The sequence below is a fragment of the Lepidochelys kempii genome, chromosome 1, assembly GCF_965140285.1.
Source record: "Lepidochelys kempii isolate rLepKem1 chromosome 1, rLepKem1.hap1, whole genome shotgun sequence".
NCBI classification, from domain to species: domain Eukaryota; kingdom Metazoa; phylum Chordata; order Testudines; family Cheloniidae; genus Lepidochelys; species Lepidochelys kempii.
In genome coordinates, this window is record NC_136380.1 from 48,493,290 (window position 1) to 48,512,228 (window position 18,939).

Genomic DNA, 18,939 nt, shown 5'->3' on the forward strand with positions numbered 1-18,939 from the left:
GCCTAGCACAGTGCCTGCTCTTGACGAGAGTCGCTAAATGTTACCATAGTATGAAAATGTTAGAAATAATTTACTGAAACTGGTTGTCAAATAGCATAGAATGTATGTAGCATCAAAATGATTCAACCCTTAAGGCCTTAAATCTAGACTGGAAATGTTTTGTATGGTTTCTCTTTTAAAGAGTGATTTTGTTACTCAGAATAGTACCTTTTTATACACAAGAGTTTGCATCTCTATCCATTTCCATTCTTCCTCAAATATTTTTATCTGCTAGATAGCTTTCCAGTGGATACTGTTGTCACTGATAGTAAACAAAGAAAAATGGACTTATTTTGTTGGTGGGATAAAACTCAGTGCCTAAGAGCATAGGGGATGGTAGGAACCCCTCTGACTTCGGTGGAGGGAATGTCAAGAAGCCTTTCACCCTTAACCTCCTTCTGTCCTGGTAGAAGCTGGCTTGACTAGGGAATCAGATGGGGGAGCATGTTTGGCACCTGTATAGAGATGCAAGGGATTATGGGAACTGGAGAATTAGGAGCCTTTCCATATGCAATTGTACAAATGGCTGCTGAGAAGAAGGGAAGGATGTCTTGAGGTTGGGGTGTCCTGCCTTAATATTTCTTAATGTTCTGCTTAAATATATTCTTTTTGTCTAATAGATCTAAAAGTTTAGTATCAAAAAAATATATTCCAGAAGACTAATTTTAAAAAAAAGAGTGATTATTTTTTTCTGAAAGTTATAAACAGATGGAAAATGGGGTTTAGACTGGAATTTTGACACAATCTTTACTATGACCTAAATAACACTACGTGACATTTTGTATGTTGTGATGAAATTATGAACCCAGCTTTGTCCATTTTACCTGAAGAATTTGTAATTTTATATTGTAAATTGTCAAAAGCCAAACAGTGTGGGCCATGAGGCACTGCAACAATACATAGAATAATATCTACAATTAAAAAGCTTTTGTTGAACCACTGCTTGAGATGATCCAAATGTTCCTAGTATTACTTTTTGGCCCTGTAGCTGTGGATACTGATCCATTCCTTTCTTAGGTGTTGGTTTTATGTTAAAAATCCTCTTTAGGGTCCTAGTCCTGCAAATACTTAGATGTGAAATTAACTTTAGGCATGTGAGTAGTCAGTCTTGCTATTTAAAATTAATGTCAGGGAAAGTACCAGCATTTAAGTTTATTAAATATCTCCCGACACAATAAATCGTGTCTTGAACTGCCCTTTTTGTAATGTTCTGTTATAAGTAATTTCTTATTCTACCGCTTCATTCATGTAAAACTTAGAACAGACTCTGGTCATCTTCGGTCAGTTATTCTTTTGAGGGATTGGGTACTTAAAATATATTTGCCTGAAAAAATCACTAGTGAAACATAACTGAAGATTGACGGACATGGATTCCAAATTTGATGTGGATTCAGCCTGTGAGGATATGGTGCACCCTCTAGCCAACACTCAGAATAGTATTAGAGGTTTCAGAGTAGCAGCCCTGTTAGTCAGTATTCGCAAAAAGAACAAGGAGTACTTAGAGACTAACAAATTTATTTGAGCGTAAGCTTTCGTGAGTTACAGCTCACTTCATCGAATGTAGTATTAGACTTATTCAGTCCTCAGTTGAGGGGGAAGCTGCTGCGATGCAGGACCAAAGGGAGCTGATGGTTTGGAAGTACTTTGCGTGTGCATCTTTAAAATATTTTCTCTCCCTCCCCTGTTTTCTCCTCCTCAGTTCTCACCATCAGCAAACAAATGTAATTTTAGTCAGTCTCATTACAAACAACACATCCTCTCTCTCAGGTTCATTTTATTCAGTATGAATATTGTTTTTTGTCTGTTTCCTTTATTAAAGCAATGCAGTAGATGAGCAAAATGATATATCCCACCTTTCTTTACAGGAATGGTTCTTAGGAAAAGCATTGTATGATGAAGAATCTACAATAATACATCATTATGCCTTTGCTGAAAATCCTACAATCTTTAAATTTCCAGATTTTGCTGCTGGCTGGGCACTTAGCATTCCGCTTGTAAACAAGTAAGAATTTAATTTGTAATCTTTTCTAAAATTGTTTTATTTATAGTTAATTAGTTCATATTTGTAAAGTGCTTTGAAGATATAAAAAGCTATATAAACACTAAGCAATATTATTTTAAGGAGCAATGACTGAGCACAGATTAGTGTTTTACACGAAATTTAAAATACTACTATTTCTTATAAAATGCCTTCCCTCCTCATCCCACATACCGAAACACACAAAAGAAACTTTGCAAACACAAATTATAATAATAAATAATTAAAATTTCATAAATACATATGTGCAGAAATATATTTTTGCATGTAACTTTGTCTCTTTGGTATACACTTTGATTTCACGTACCGTGTGAAGTTTAAAGTCTTATGCACCTTTATGCAGTAAAAGTATATATTCATAAATGGAAAATGTTTAAATATTACAAATGGGAGCACAAATAGGAAGAAAAAGCTTAGATTAGTGAGCAAGGGGCTATCATTAAGCAGCTGCAAGCACAAAATTGTCTCCTTGAATGTTAAAAATGTGATGCTGGATTGCAGGTCCTCTCCTATTGAAGACTTTCTTCTTGGGCAGGCAAAATTGACACTGAGAGGCATCTGCTAAGAACTAGTACTCACAGCAGCAGGCTATGTTCAGATGTTTGCTTTCCATTCCAGATTATTTTATGTAAACATTTTCTGGTTCTAATAAATCCAGAAGTGTGATTTTTTTTGCAGTCAAGAACCCCCAGCCCCCAAATGACTCCCCACCTCTCAAATTCCTGATGAATTAGCTTAATTTTTTTTAAATGTTGAAGGAGGGTTGTATAGTAAAATAACACTGCAAATATTGTTTTCTAAAAGAATTAGTTCATTTGTAGCCTATTTTGGAATTGTATCTGCTAAATTCCTGCAACTCATGTGTAAACAGCTCATTATCAAGAAGCCCTTAGAAAATGATTTGACATTTCATAGACATAAATAAAATCTCAAGTTTGTTTAAAAATTGTTGCTGTCTCCATTACATTACTCTTGTTCTTATATTATGAAGTAAGTAAATTTCATTATGTTTATTGTACAGGCTTGCAAACAAGCTGAAAAGTGAACCACTTAAGTCAGACTTTACAATAGATTTAAAACATGAGGTAAGCCATGTTCTATTCCTGTGAGACATGTAAGAAAATAACCTTGTCATTTTCTGTTTAAATGCTGATAAATTGAAGCCTAAATAATAGACTTTTTAAGGTTATTAAAAGTTTTGAACTTTCTGGACCTGTATATTTTTTTCCTTCCTTTTCAGTGTTATAATATGTAGAATTGTAAAAGTTCTATTATTACAAAATGTAGATGGTACTGCAAGTAAAGCTGAATTTGTATCATGGGGTAGTGTGCAAGAAGGCATCACTTTTTGGAAGTTTGCTAGGAAAAAAAGGAAGAGGTCCCCAGCTCATCAAATAGAAAAGTTTGCATTTTGAGTCTCCTCTTCTATATCCATTAAGGATTGTCTCAGATATCAGACTGCCTCACTGATATTGAATTTCAACCTAGACTAAACTATTATGATGGTTGTTGGCAGCAGGAAGCATTTTAAGAGGCCTGCTTGTGGCTTGTGTGTGTGTATTATTCAGGCAGTACAGCCAAACAGATTTGGGAATTTGTGGAAGTGTGTGTGTGGGCGGGGGGTGAGGGGTGGGGAATGGAAATGCATCACTGTTTTCTGAGAAAGGAAGTTTATATTTGGATGGTTGTCAAGAGTCATTTCCACCATTTCTGGTTTATCCAGAAAGTCCCTCTATTTCTCTCTGATGCAGACCTTCCTGGGGCCATCCTCCTTTGCCACACCCAGACTAGGTTACTGTAACACACTCTAATTGACCCCAAGGCTGTAACAATTGAAATGGCAATCGCTCGCTTGCTTCTTCAAATAGAAGTAAAGGGGTGGTTACACCTGTCCTCCATAAATTACACTGCCTGCAAGTAAATCAAAGGATACAATCAAGTATCTTTAATATTGGTATTATAGAGTCTAAATTATGAAGATGTTAAATATTTGAGCTTAGTTTACGATCCTGCCCTCATGAATCCACTCATTCCTTAATCCCAGTGTATTTAGATTTCAGTGAGGACTGGAGAAGCTGGAGATACAAGGGAGATGTGACAGAAGAGTAATTACCATGTTCTTCTGTTTTGCTTTATCATTGTTGAGGGGAAAAGGAATTGTATTATGCTCATGTACCTTCAGTAAGAGAATCCAAGTCACATCATTTGCCTTAAGTGTTTTTTTTTTTCACCTTTGTGTCTATTAGGTCTAGCTGCTGCCTATTCATTAGTCTTCTTCCTAATACTGTCTACATTCACTTCTCTGCTGTGGCTTTCCAGATGGAACACAGTCTGTCTTACAAATATATGGCTTTTTTTTGTCATAAAGCACACACATTGTGTTCGTTTATGGTTTTCTGCAAGAAGACCTTTTAGAATGGCATTCCATAAAATACCTTTCATTTTCAATGTGAATCTTAGAACTCTGTTTTATCCTCCACATTCAGTGGAGCCCCATGCTTTATTTAATGCACACTAGCCTATGCTGTACTGAATACAAAATTATTTATTTTCTCCTGGGTGTTTCTGTGGCGCTCTCACCATAATATCTGAGTGCTTCACAAACATTAATGAGTTTGTTTTCACAACATTTCTGTGAGATTAGGTGATATTGTCCCCATTAGAATTATTATCCCAATTTTACATCTGGGGAACTGAGGCACATTGAAATTAAGATCCAAGTGCTCACTAATTTTTGGAGCCCAACTTGAGACACGTAGGTCCTTATTTTTTGTCTACTTAGCCTTTTTATAGCACTTCATTTATTCAAAGCAAGCTTCCAGTCAACTTCAGTTGCAGTTGAGTGCTCACTAATTCTACAAATCTGAAGATCACTTTTAGTGATCAGCAATGAATTATGTTGGTTTAAGTGACTTGCCGGCACTTACAACTTTAATCAAAAATGGATTCTAACATAAGCTGAAGAGTGGTTTAGTTTTCCTTAACCTTACTGTGGCATATGATATGGTTTGGCACACAGGCATTTTGATGAAATTGTCTAGAACTATGCCAAGTTGGTTAGTATGTGCAATGGCTCTGTTTTTGAGAAGTCGCCATTTCAGTGTGCATATTGGTGATAGAACAAGTGCTTGGAGGTACCAGAAGAACAGCCTCTTGCAAGCATTATCGCCAATGTTATTCAACTTATATTCGAATGACCTACCATATATTGGGTCTCACAAGTTTGTTTATGCAGGCAACATATTCCTCGGCACTCAGTCACACTCCTTTGACATACTTGAGAGTGTTCTGAGTGCAGATATGGCAGGTATGGTCAATTATTGTTGTCTGTGGCATCTGATACCAAGTGGAAGTAAGACTGTGTCAATTATCTTCCACTTACATCATGCATAAGTGGGCAGAGACCTGAAGATAGTTCTCAATGGTCAGTGAATAAAGCATGATTTACACCCAGTTTATGTAGGCGTCATGTTGGATAGAACTCACATATTGTGACCATCTTAAAAGACAGTGACTAAGGTCAAAACACGCAACAACCGGCTCTGAAAACTACCCAGAATGCCATGAGGCTCCAGTGCCCAAACATTATACACTTCAGCCTTGGCAGTGTTATTCAGTGGCAGAATATTGCTCTCCAGTATGGGCTTGCTAGTCTCACACAAAGATTATTGATGTATAACTTAATTCCACCATACGTATTATTTCAGGCACTCTTAAATCTACTCTTCTACCATGGTTACCAGTTCTCTGCAATATTGCTCTGCCCAGTGCATGCAGAGAGGAAAACATAGCAAAGCTTGTGACAAAATTATGTGATATTAAATTAAAGACCTGTTTAATCCACCATATTGTCATCTGCCCTTTTGGCTACCTATTTGGGTATGTTTACCAGATGAGGGATTTACGGTAGAGGAAGCATTGCGAGCTTCATGGTCTGCAGAGAAAGTAATTATATTATCTTGTCTTGTACCCCACTCAAATTCAGCCTGGGTTTGATTTACCACAAAGGCATGGAGCTTTCTGAAGCAGTTTCATACCAGACATGGAATTTGTGCTGCAGCGGAATTTCATTGGTGTTTTAGAGTCAGTCCACTATGTCAGTGTGGGCAGCCACAAACCATGACACAGTGCTGAGGACTGCAAAATGACTCAACTTCCTGGAGGTCTTTGTGCCTTGAACGTGATTGATGAGAATGCCATTGCTTGTCTTGACCGGATTGCATATGCCAAGTGTAGTGACTTGCCCAGCATCACTTAGGAGCTCTGTGGTAGAGGCACAGCTGGAATTCAGTCCTTCATAGTAATATTTAACTTTCTTAACTAAAAGACTATCCTTTCTCTTCCTGCAGTTCCCTGCCTCATTCACTACATACCTTCCAGCTTCTGCAACAAATGAGGCAGGGTCCTATAGACAACAGTCTCCTTCAGTACACAACCCTGATTCATTCTCAGAACACATCCTGGGATGGGGGGATGAGCTGGGGATCCTGGGGTAGGGGGAAAGTAGTATCTGAACATGTAATTAAAGACTATATCATGGCTGGCTAGACTGTCAGGCTCAACGGATAGTGATCAATGGCTCAATATATAGTTGACAGCCGGTATCAAGCGGAGTGCCCCAGGGGTCGGTCCTGGGGCCGGTTTTGTTCAACATCTTTATTAATGATCTGGATGATGGGATGGCTTGCACCCTCAGCAAATTCGCAAATGACACTAAGCTTGGGGGAGAGGTAGATACGCTGGAGGGTAGGGATAAGGTCTAGAGGGACCTAGACAAATTGGAGGATTGTGCCAAAAGAAATCTGATGAGGTTCAACAAGGACAAGTGCAGAGTCCTGCACTTAAGATGGAAGAATCCCATGCACCGCTACAGGCTGGGGACCGACTGTCTAAGCAGCAGTTCTGCAGAAAAGGACCTGGGGATTACAGTGGATGAGAAGCTGGATATGAGTCAGCAGTGTGCCCTCTTTGCCAAGAAGGCTAATGGCATATTGGCCTGCATGAGTAGGAGCATTGCCAGCAGATGGAGGGAAGTGATTATTCCCTTCTATTCTGCACTGGTGGGCCACATCTGGAGTATTACCTCCATTTTGGTACAGAAAGGATGTGGTCAAATTGGAGAGAGTCCAGCAGAGGGCAACAAAAATGATCAGGGGGCTGGGACACATGACTTATGAGGAGAGGCTGAGGGAACTGGTCTTGTTTAGTCTGGAGAAGAGAAGAGTGAAGGGGGATTTGATAGCAGCCTTCAACTACCTGAAGGGGGGTTCCAAAGAGGATGGAGCTTGGCAGTTCTCAGTGGTAGCAGATGATAGAACAAGGAATAATGGTCTCAAGTTGCAGTGTGGGAGGTCTAGGTTGGATATTAGGAAACGCTATTTCACTAGGAGGGTGGTGAAGCACTGGAATGGGTTACCTAGGGAGGTGATGGACTCTCCATCCTTAGAGGTTTTTAAGGCCAGGCTTGACAAAGCCCTGGCTGGGATGATTTAATTGGTGTTGGTTCTGCTTTGAGCAGGGGGTCGGACACTAGATGGCCTCCTGAGGTCTCTCCCAATTCTAATCGTCTATGATTCTATGATCATAATGCATACGTTCAAAGGAGACGAATCAAGATTACACAGGCAAACTTAATCCTGGCTTTTCCTATGCTTGACTTGGCAACCTAAGGTAGATTTTTAAAATAATTTTCGAAGTGTTTTTTTTTAAAAGCAACTGAGACAGAAATTCCATCATGTGGAACCATATTGCTCCCCAGGTTGGGTCATCATTTGGTTTAGGACTTTAGGTTCACCTCTACCACTAGAGCTGAAAGAGTAACTGATAGCAGCAGGAAACTGTTAGCCTCTGTGTGTATCAGTCACTAGAGGAGGGCCGTGAGACACCTTGCCAGCAGGTTTCATAGCTATCTGCTGAAAGAGGAGTGGAGAGACTAAGTTCTGTAGGAGTTTTCTCTTGTAGTTGTAGACACTTCTGCTCCTGTGCCCCTACCTGTCTTTGTCTCCCTCTGTTACTATATATGCCTGCAACTTCTGGCTTCTGCTTCTGTCCACCACCCCCGGCTCCTGATGCTAACCTCCACCTCTCGTTCTATCCAAATCTTCCCACCCAATCCTGAATCCTGCTCACCTCTGTCCCTGCTCCTGTCAAAGTCCTCCTGCCCCACCCTGGATCCTGCTCACCTCCGTCCCTGGCCCAAATCCTCTTTCCTGACCCTGGATCCTGCTCACCTCCGCCTCTGCTCATATCCAAATCCCCCCATCCCAGCTTCTGCTCCTGTTCATCCCCCACCCTATCCCATCTCCTATTGCCTTCTCCTTCTGCACCTATCCATGCCCCACCCGTATCAGTTCCTGACCCTTCCTCCCCTCTATTGCTTCCTAGCTTCTGGCTCCTGCAACACCCCCAGATGTCAGGAGGAGTATTTGCAGGGAAAATTCTGCTATCCTCCTGCATTCCCAAGATAGAGCATTATTCAGTGCAGACAGTATATTAGGAGAATTTAGCTATCAAAAGTCTCCACTGAATATGTGCAAACCGAGGGTTGGTTTTTTGTTTGTTTTTTAAGGTTTTGTAACTTGGCCAAATTTGTGAGATTTCTCATGGGGGTGGCCAAAGATATCAGAGCAACCCTCCTGCCAAAATCAAGTGTCTGCTTCAAAACATGGAGGTGCTGGAGCTTCTCAGTGAAGTAGTTCAGCATTTAAGGCCAGAAGGGATCACCAGATCATCTAATCTGATCTCCTGTGTATTTCAGGATACCAATGTCACCCTCACAACTGACAACAACTGAAACTAGTCCAAAGTATTACAGCCTATAGGAGACTATGTGCCACAGGCAGAGAATAAGAGGGATTGAGGTGCACAGTACTTGAGGCCCCCGTAATGGCAGGGAAATGAGTAAGTGAGATATACCCAGATAATCCTGACAAGTGACATGCACCCACATGCTGCAGAGAAAGGTGAAAACCCTACAAGGTCACTGTTAATCTGACCTCGGGGGAAATTCCTTCCTGACCCCACATATTGCAATCAGTTATACTGTGAGCATGTGAGCAAAGAAAGAATTTGAAAGAATTTTTTTAATTATAGCAGAAACATATTTCCCTCTCCTTTTGTTCTCTGAAACATCTGAACCATTTTAGCTGAAACTTTCAAAAAGGAGGGAGGGAAGGAATCAGCCTGATGCAGACATCCAGCATAGAAAATTTCATCTCATACAGTTAGTTGAAGTTAATAGCAACTGAAAACAGGGACTTAAAATGGGAAATGTCAAGTAACCTTAACTAGAGGTGGTGCTAACAGCTCCACATATAATAATTTATAACATGGAGCATAATTAATTCAAGATACGCTGAGAGAAGATGAACTTTTGCCTTTACTTCAGACGTTGTCCTTGTGTTACTTTTTCTTTCTTTAAAGACGTTTGTTAGCATTCTGGTAATCTTTCAGTTTACAATAGACAAAAGGATCTTTCAGTACACTTCCATGGTAGTTTCGTGTTCATTCTGGAGTATTTTAAATTATCATCAGAGAACAGGTCCATTTTAAAATCTATTTATTGTTGACATTAGAACAAACAGAATTAAGCATTCCATATCACAAAAATTAATTGCAAAGAACAACACAAAAAATAAACTTTATCTTATATTTAAGAGTAGGTGCAGATAAATTTATTCAGTCCCCTTCCTTCCTCCTGTACCCCGGCTTTTTTTGTTATGTATTTACACTTACAATTTTTTGGCAATTTGGAGTGCCTGGAGCTAATTATTTTTAAAACTTTCAAGATATGGCAGAGAGGTTTTTTTTAAGTAAAAATTGTGGTTTGATTTTAAAATCAAAATGCAAAGTAAATAAACTAGTTAATCAATTCATACACACAGTCTCTGCAGAATCCTCTTTATTTCCCTGTTTCTTCTGTCATGTTTTATTAATTTGCTTTATAACAATGATTTCTGAGTATATTACGAAAACTGTTGTTTAATTCCATTACTCATTACTACTTATGTTGTATATTTTGATAGATTGCATTATATATTTGGCAGAAAGGCAATGGTCCACATCTTACTCCAGTGCCTGAGTTTTGTACGGATGACTTGAACGCATATAAGGCTGTTAACTGTGCCACAATGTTCAGTAACTTCCTACCGGTTTGCGTAAGTATCATATTTTAAATTATACTTACAAGCTAGAGAGAGCATTGTTATTACAAAGGCTGAAACTTGACTTACAGAAAATCTCAGGGATCTGGAGAAAATATTTTTACCAAATTAAGGGGAAAAAATATCACATTTGGAGTACCATTCTCCTACTGTTTCTTACATGCTCAGCCCTCTATTACACATTGTATTTTTTATAGACATGATTGATCTATCTAAGGTACTCATGTTCCCCCAGTACCAGAGTATCTGAGCACCTCACAGTCTTTAATGTATTTTGCCTCACAACATCGCTGTGGGCAGGGGAAGTGCTATTTTACCCATTTTATGAATGGAAAAGTGACTTGCCCAACATCACACAGGAAGTCTGTTAGACTCCAGTCTTCCAGATCCCATACTAGTGCTCTAACCATTGGATTGTTCTTCCTGTCTGTTAAATAGATAGTTCCATATCATGTACCCTTCAATAGGAATTGAAAACACAATACCTAGTAAGATTATTACCTGTCCTCATTTTTATTTATAGAAGCTGTTTGTTGAAACTATTGCATGCACTATTTAATTATTTGTCCTGGTGACCCTTTTTCTTTAAATGTAAAGTGATGGCAATGCTGTTAGTAATTCTACTCCTTTTGCCTAGTCCCTTTAACTATGTTGAATAATTTATTATATTTTATTGGTGTTCTGCCATGGTAAGTGATATGTTTTCAGTTTCCTTTTTAGAATCCTTAGAACTATCAGTGTGGGTCAGTGGCTAGAGCAGTGGACCATGGCTCAGGAGTCCTGGGTTGTATTCTCAGCTCTGCTACTGGCTTGCAGAGTGGCCTTGGGCAAGTCACTTCACTTGCTGTGCCACTGTTTCCTTATCTGTAAATGGGAATAATGATACTTACCTCCTTTGTAAAGCACGTTGAGATCTACGGATGAAGATCAGTATATAAGAATTAGGTAGTGGGGGTATTAATTTGAATGTAGTGCACTAAGGTAGGATTACAAACCCTTGTGTTCCCCACAACAAATGTGAGCTAAACAGATAATAGCAAACCTAGAAAAAAATTAAATAAAATCTTGGAGCTAAGAAGACACACACATGAACTTTTTGTCAAGCATTTAGCATGTATAGCAAAAGACGATAGAGCTAGGAGAAACTGCTGTGAGAGAAAACCAAGTGTGACACTCTGTGCCCCATATTCACCATGGTGATATAATTATGATGTTTTGTACAAATAATGCCTTGTAAGGTATCATTTTAAAATTTTAAATCTGAACATAGAATCATAGAATATCAGGGTTGGAAGGGACCCCAGAAGGTCATCTAGTCCAACCCCCTGCTCGAAGCAGGACCAATTCCCAGTTAAATCATCCCAGCCAGGGCTTTGTCAAGCCTGACCTTAAAAACCTCTAAGGAAGGAGATTCTACCACCTCCCTAGGTAACGCATTCCAGTGTTTCACCACCCTCTTAGTGAAAAAGTTTTTCCTAATATCCAATCTAAACCTCCCCCACTGCAACTTGCAACATTAAGTTTTATGTGCTATCATTGTATATGAAGTTATTAAATTTTCCTATGTATGTGCCACTGAAACATGTTGTGAGGTTGGGAACACCCACAAGCAACCTTTCACGTACAACAAAACAATAAAGCCAAACAACACTGATGGCCCATCAAGGAGAATACACTCACAAGGATTAGCCCAGGAACTGTGTGCAATGGAAACCTTTCAGAGATGGCACATAGCCAAGGGAGACTGTTTGACTCATGTCACAGCAAAAGATCTTTCCAGCAAGCTGAAAGAAGATACAAAAGGGGGAAGTGACCTCACTTGACCTCACTCCCTTTACAACACAACACCTGGAAACACCTTAGGAAGAGGGGTCCAGGCAGGACAGAAGAATTCCAGCCTGTGTATGCAAAAGCTATAACTTGCTTGTGCTAGCTAACAGGATGAGACACCGCTTGATTCAAATCCTATCTAATTTATAAGGCCTAGATTGCATTTCTGTTTATTTCTTAGGTAATCTGCTTTGATCTGTACGCTCACTAATAATCACTTAAAATCTATCTTTCTGCAGTTAATGAATTTGTTTTATATTTTTTATCTAAAACAGTGTGTTTTGCTAGAAGTGCTTAAGGAATATGCTCAGGATCAAAAACTGGTGCATTGTCCTCTCCACATTGGGGCAGGGGCGGACTGGGAAATAAACGTACAGGTCAGGCTTTTGACCAGGACAAGACAGTACACCTCTGGGGTGGATAAGGAATTGGTTAAAGGGGAGACTACAGCAGGTCCTACTGAAAGGTGAACTGTCAGGCTGGAGGGAGGTTACCGGTGGAGTTCCTCAAGGATCAGTTTCGGGACCAATCTTATTTAATCTTTTTATTACTGACCTCGGCACAAAAAGTGGGAGTGTGCTAATAAAGTTTGCAGATGATACAAAGCTGGGAGGTATTGCCAATTTAGCGAAGGACCGGGATATCATACAGGAGGATCTGGATGACCTTGTAAACTGGAGTAATAGTAATAGGATGAAATTTAATAGTGAGAAGTGTAAGGTCATGCATTTAGGGATTAATAACAAGAATTTTAGTTATAAGCTGGGGACGCATCAATTAGAAGTAACAAAGGAGGAGAAGGACCTTGGAGTATTGATTGATCATAGAATGACTGTGAGCCGCCAATGTGATATGGCTGTAAAAAAGCTAATGCGTCTTGGGATGCATCAGGAGAGGTATTTCCAGTAGGGATAAGGAGGTTTTAGTACCGTTATACAAGGCACTGTGAGACCTCACCTGGGATACTGTGTGCAGTTCTGGTCTCCCATGTTTAAGAAGGACGAATTCAAACTGGAACAGGTACAGAGAAGGGCTACTAGGATGATCCGAGGAATGGAAAACTTGTCTTATGAAAGGAGACTCAAGGAGCTTGGCTTGTTTAGCCTAACTAAAAGGAGGTTGAGGGGAGATGTGATTGCTCTCTATAAATATATCAGAGAGATAAATACCGGAGAGGGAGAGGAATTATTTAAGATCAGTACCAATGTGGACACAAGAATAAATGGATATAAACTGGCCACCAGGAAGTTTAGACTTGAAATTAGACGAAGGTTTCTAACCATCAGAGGAATGAAGTTTTGGAATAGCCTTCCAAGGGAAGCAGTGGGGGCAAAAGATCTATCTGGCTTTAAGATTAAACTCGATAAGTTTATGGAGGAGATGGTATATGGGGTAACGTGATTTTGGTAATTAAATATTCATGGTAAATAGGCCTAATGGCCTATGATGGGATGTTAGATGGGGTGGGATCTGAGTTACCCAGGAAAGAATTTTCTGTAGTATCTGGCAGTTGAATCTTGCCCATATGCTCAGGGTTTAGCTGATTGCCATATTTGGGGTCGGGAAGGAATTTTCCTCCAGGGCAGATTGGAAGAGGCCCTGGAGGTTTTTCGCCTTTCTCTGTAGCATGGGACAGGGGTCAGTTGCTGGAGGATTCTCTGCTCCTTGAAGTCTTTAAACCATGATTTGAGGACTTCAATAGCTCAGACATAGGTGAGAGGTTTTTCGCAGGAGTGGGTGGGTGAAATTCTGTGGCCTGCGTTGTGCAGGAGGTCAGACTAGATGATCATAATGGTCCCTTCTGACCTTAGTATCTATGAATCTAAGCTGTGGAGCTGGGGGAGAAGCCTCCATGTAACTGCAGCTGGGTGTGTCCCTGCCTGTGTAAAGGTTTGTGTAAGTGCAGGACCAGGAGTGGTCTGCAGCTTGTCACAGCCTTCACAGTGAGAGGGGGCCCAGATTGGCATGTCAGAGGGGGCCCAGATTGGCATGTTCCAGGTTGCACCCCGGAGGGGCTCGTCACACCATTTCTTGTGCTTGAGGGGAGCAGTGCTTTGCATCTCGGCAATAATCTCTGTGACAGTTCAGACGTGATTAACTGTGGTCCTTGAGGATTGTCTACTCTGGGAAGATAGCACAGAGCTTGCATCCCATGGTAAGGGTGGGCCTAATGTGGCATTAAACCATCTTTGTGACCTCCAGAGTCCTAAGGCCAGTCTATGTAATGGCAGCTTCCTATAGCTGTCCTATAAGCTGCAGCTCCCTATGCCCATACTTCTGAGGTGGTCCTTGGAAGGCAGCTTTATGTCTATCTTCCACAGTTCATGTGTTGGAAGAATTCTCCCCCAAGCAGATCCAGGGCTTTTAGGGATCCTTTACATTGCTCTGGCCCTCCTACCTGTATAAAGGGGCTGGAGCTGGGTGATGTTCTCACCCTGTCTGTTTGAGCAGGACAGTAGGAGTTTGGAGACCAGTCCTTCTTTACTCAGCACCTTTATTGACTCACTGTGTGACTTCAACCTCTCTGTCCCTTAGTTTCACTGTCTGGAAAATAGGGTCAATAATCATCAATTTTCTGTATGAAGCACTTTGATTCTTTCAGTACAAAGGTGCTGTATAATTACAAAGTAGTATTAGTAAGGCATTTTTTAATTAGAAAAGAAAGTGATTGTACTACCATATTGTTTAATGTCTAGTGAGATAAAATCCTGACATCTACCTCAGAACTCATTACTTTCAGATAGCTTTTCACCACAAATCTCCACTTCAGTGATTTCTTCTCTCACTCTGGCATGTGATCCTTTAAAAACAAATGCAAATAGTGAAAAATCCCAAAGCACCTAAAACAAAATATCATAGAGAAAAATGTATGAAAACATTTTTATTGCTTTTCTTGTACTGCCCTTTGTCAGCGTTTGTCTAATTTAGATTTTAAATTATTGGAAACAGGTGTGCTTTAAAGTGCTTTGCACTTCAATAACTATAAAAATGTGTTAATTATTGTCTGTATGTCAATGAATGCAGCATAACTTTATGAATATTGCTTACACCAAAACAGTTTTTTCTGATATGTAATCCTTTTTAAATTTCTGCTTCCCAACATTGGGGGAGGGATAGCTCAGTGGTTTGAGCATTGGCCTGCTAAACCTTGGGTTGTGAGTTCAAGCCTCCAGGGGGCCATTTAGGAATCCGGGGCAAAAATTGGGAATTGGTCCTGCTTTGAGCAGGGGGTTGGACTAGATGACCTCCGGAGGTCCCTTCCAACCCTGAGATTCTATGATCCTGCAGTTTCTGCATCCTACATTACAACAATTATTTTGTTACAAAGATGACCAAATGTGTGACATTTTATCAGGGTTAGTACACGAATTCCTCCTATTCATTTTCTTAATGATTTGTGTTTCTGACTCCAGCTATAATACTACAACATCTGAAAACAATCATTGGACAATGTTATTTCAGTCATTTGAAAGTACTGATGCCATATCTTGACAGGTAGAAAATGTATTTTGAACTGTACTACTTAGCACTGTACATTCTGCAATGCAAAGGTATTTTCTTTTTTATTTCCAAAACATACATGTGTATACAATGTAAAGTTAAAAGCAGTGTCTGCAATTACATCATTCATTTTTCCATTTCCTTATAGGGAGACCCAGTGAAGAAAGAGGATATCTTTGTTGCTGTAAAAACATGCCGAAAATTTCACAGAGACAGAAGTAAGTTCTTAATTTTTCAAGACTGAAGCTGTATGTCGCACAGGTTAATGAAATTACCTTAATAGTTAATCAGCAAGCTAACATACTAGAATAAGTGTTTGTTGTATGTAGTTCCCATAACTAACTATAACTTTAACTTATAACTTTAACTGTTTGTGAAATCTCCAGGAAAATATAAAAGCTGAATAGTTTCAGTTTTCAGAATTTAACAAGATCCCCAAACTGACCCACATTAATCCATTTATAATCTGCTTAACTGTTTCATGATTTAAAAATGCCAAGTTTAAAAAATATTCCTTCAATCCCAAGTGGCCCAAACAAATGCACTGCACTCTTTCATTTCTCCCTGAATGTCACGAAGCCTTCACACTGTTGATATTCAGGGAACATTCAGAATGCCATCATTATAAATTATTGTGGCTATGTGGAAACGTAGCTATTTGCTGAGGAAAGAATTACATAGTGTTTCATTTTTATCCAAACTGTTTCTACTTCATGTTACTTTATTTAGGTTAACATTATCATTCTATGAAAAATAATAATTACTTGAAAAAAATTACCTAACACGAATATCTTGCATTCTTATCCAAACGACCATCTTCCTTTCATATTAATGGCTTCAGATTAAGTAAAATATATTTTACTTTTATACCAGGGTGTCTTATAAAAAACTTAATTCAAATAAACCAACAATTCCAAATAAACTCTGTGTAATAATTTGGGAAATAGCAATCTGGTTAGCTGTCTTGCTCCCTCCCCCAATAACAGGGGTTTGTCAAGCTCATTGCTAGGTGATCTATTTAGGTTCCAGACAAATAGCTGTTACAGGGAGGATCAAATCACTCTCAGGTTGAAGCTAATTAAGGTAGCCTGCCTAAATTAGTAGTTGTTAGGTAATAGCCAGTATTTTCTACCCCCAACATAGGGTTACATGAAACAGTCCAGTACAATTCAGGATGACACAGCTATTTAATTTACTATTTTAATGACAAATTTAGAATTAAATAATATGATTTGTCAGGATTAAACATACGACTCCTAACCAATGGAATATATGTGTGTGTGATCTTTTAGATGACAGTGTTGTTTAACCTACGGTTGTCTCAGGTATTTGAGCAACTGCTTTGTAGGAGTTGTTTTTAAATAGGTTCTGTCCACACACTTCTGTACTCTTACATGCGCAACCAGTCATCTGCTGGAGTTAAAAACAAGTGCAAGAATTCTATGGTAGAGACATCCTTCTGGTAATAAAAAATATGGGAAAAGAAAACAAAACCAAAAAGACAGATACTTATGCAGGATGGTTGTCACAATTCTTGTGGTTTCATTCAGCCTCAAGAATCTGTTACATGGTTGAAAAGATTAGCCATTGGTCCTACTGACTTCGATGATTAATGTTGACACACTTGCTGGCTGCCTAGAGGTTACTTGCTTGAAGATGCTGAATCTTAAATGTTGCATGTTGCTGGATTCCTACCCATTGGTGGGCTTGCTGGGACAATGGAGGAAGCATAGGCCTCTTAGTCAGTCATTGCATAGCCAGAGGCTAGCAGCCATGACAACAGCCATTGCAGGCAAACAAGCCAGAAGCCAGTAGCAGGTCATCTTCCTAATGTTCAGTTTTTGAAGCTGGTGGTCTGACTGGTCCCGACACCTCCTCCTCCTCTCCCACCCCACCCCCGCCAACGCCCCCGCCCACACACTTTGGAACTCTTCTCAGGAGCTTCTCTCCTGTTCTGAGGCCATTGGCATTACCTAGTAGGGGCGGATTAGGTCACCTTTATGCAAACAAAGTGCCTCCCCATTCTAGTAATTTCAAGTTCAGGAAAGTCCACAGATACAGACTAACACGGCTGGTACTCTGAAACACAGATGCAAAGTTTACTCACTGACTTGGTCAGCAAGTTTAGGTGTATTTTGAGACATTTGAGGTCATGGGTCAGTTTACAGGCATTATTCGACTATCCTAAAAAGCCCTGACTCAAAAATAATTTTAAAAAAGCAAAGCTAGCAAAAAGTTGGAAGTAAAATCAAAGGAATAGACCAATCATACATTTACTCAGCCATGAGGGGGATGGGTTCTGTTTACAGACATTCTTATAACTTAACCTTTATATTTTGGCTCTTATCCCCTCAACTTTTGAATAGTATCTTGTTGACACACACACAATCTGTGCGAAAGGTTGGACTTCAACTCAGTCAGAGTAAAAAAGTCTTTTGCTCCTAAAATCACAATTTTGGGGTTCAGGTTTTTTAATGCAAGTCTGTGTGCCTCACCCCCTGTGAGTTAGGTAAAGTTTATTGATGTTGCTAATTTGTTATTCTGTCAGAATTATGTGACTATAGTAATTGTTGCTGTTGGCATGTATTCTATAGGAAAACAGTATATTTATTAAAAAGAAGAGTTTAGATTTTAGAAACGAGATTTTTCCCCAGTTAATCTCTCTTTTTTCTTACTGTATGATGTTGACCTCCCAGGAATTAAGATGGGGGCGCAAAAGTCATGCATGGTGAATTATTCTTTGAGAAGACCATAATGGGGGGGTTGAATAAGAGGGAACTGTGAAGTGCAATTCATATTATATGAAGAAAGGACAGAAGTGGTGAAGGGAGCACCCATTATTAAATATTTACCATTTGAGCACAAATTATTTTAATAGTTTAGGGTGATATATATTATATTAGAGCTAAAAAAAGGAACCAAAGGCTTTAAAGGCTGGGAGACATGAATGCACAGTATAAACATCCTTCAAGGAACACATGTTGAAGACGGAGGAAAATTCTTGAACTTTCCTCACAGCTTCCAGTGTTACACAGTGAAGGATAAGCTCACCCAAGAATGTGAAAGATTAATGGATTCCAGCTTCAGAAAGCTCCTTTTTTCCAGTAAGTCATTTTTTTATTATACGCCAAAAGCTACAATAATGGAACATTAAGGCTGAGAATTTAATTACATGTAACTGAGGGCATTTAAAATTAAGAATTTACCACAACTTTAACTCTCCCTTTTGCATGTATGCATTTTATGATCACATTAAAAGAATAAAATGTACCTCCAAGGTTTTAGAAAGAGGCGCAATTCAAATATAAACCAGGAGCACAGAGTTGAGTTAGAATCATAGAATATTAGGGTTGGAAGAGACCTCAGGAG

The 18,939-nt window shown here is 39.4% G+C and overlaps 1 protein-coding gene across 6 annotated transcripts in view; it reads left to right on the forward strand.

Annotated features, from left to right (window-relative positions):
- B3GLCT (beta 3-glucosyltransferase) overlaps window positions 1-18,939 on the forward strand; it is a 142,524-nt gene that overhangs the window by 93,045 nt on the left and 30,540 nt on the right. For 5 of the 6 annotated variants that reach the window (XM_073341270.2, XM_073341285.2, XM_073341250.2 and 2 more), the window contains exons 7-10: window positions 1,905-2,041; window positions 3,099-3,162; window positions 10,102-10,233; window positions 15,719-15,788. In XM_073341270.2, the coding sequence (XP_073197371.1) occupies window positions 1,905-2,041; window positions 3,099-3,162; window positions 10,102-10,233; window positions 15,719-15,788 (403 nt within the window). The remainder of the gene's footprint in view (window positions 1-1,904; window positions 2,042-3,098; window positions 3,163-10,101; window positions 10,234-15,718; window positions 15,789-18,939) is intronic. The other variant, XM_073341261.2, reaches the window with a different exon arrangement.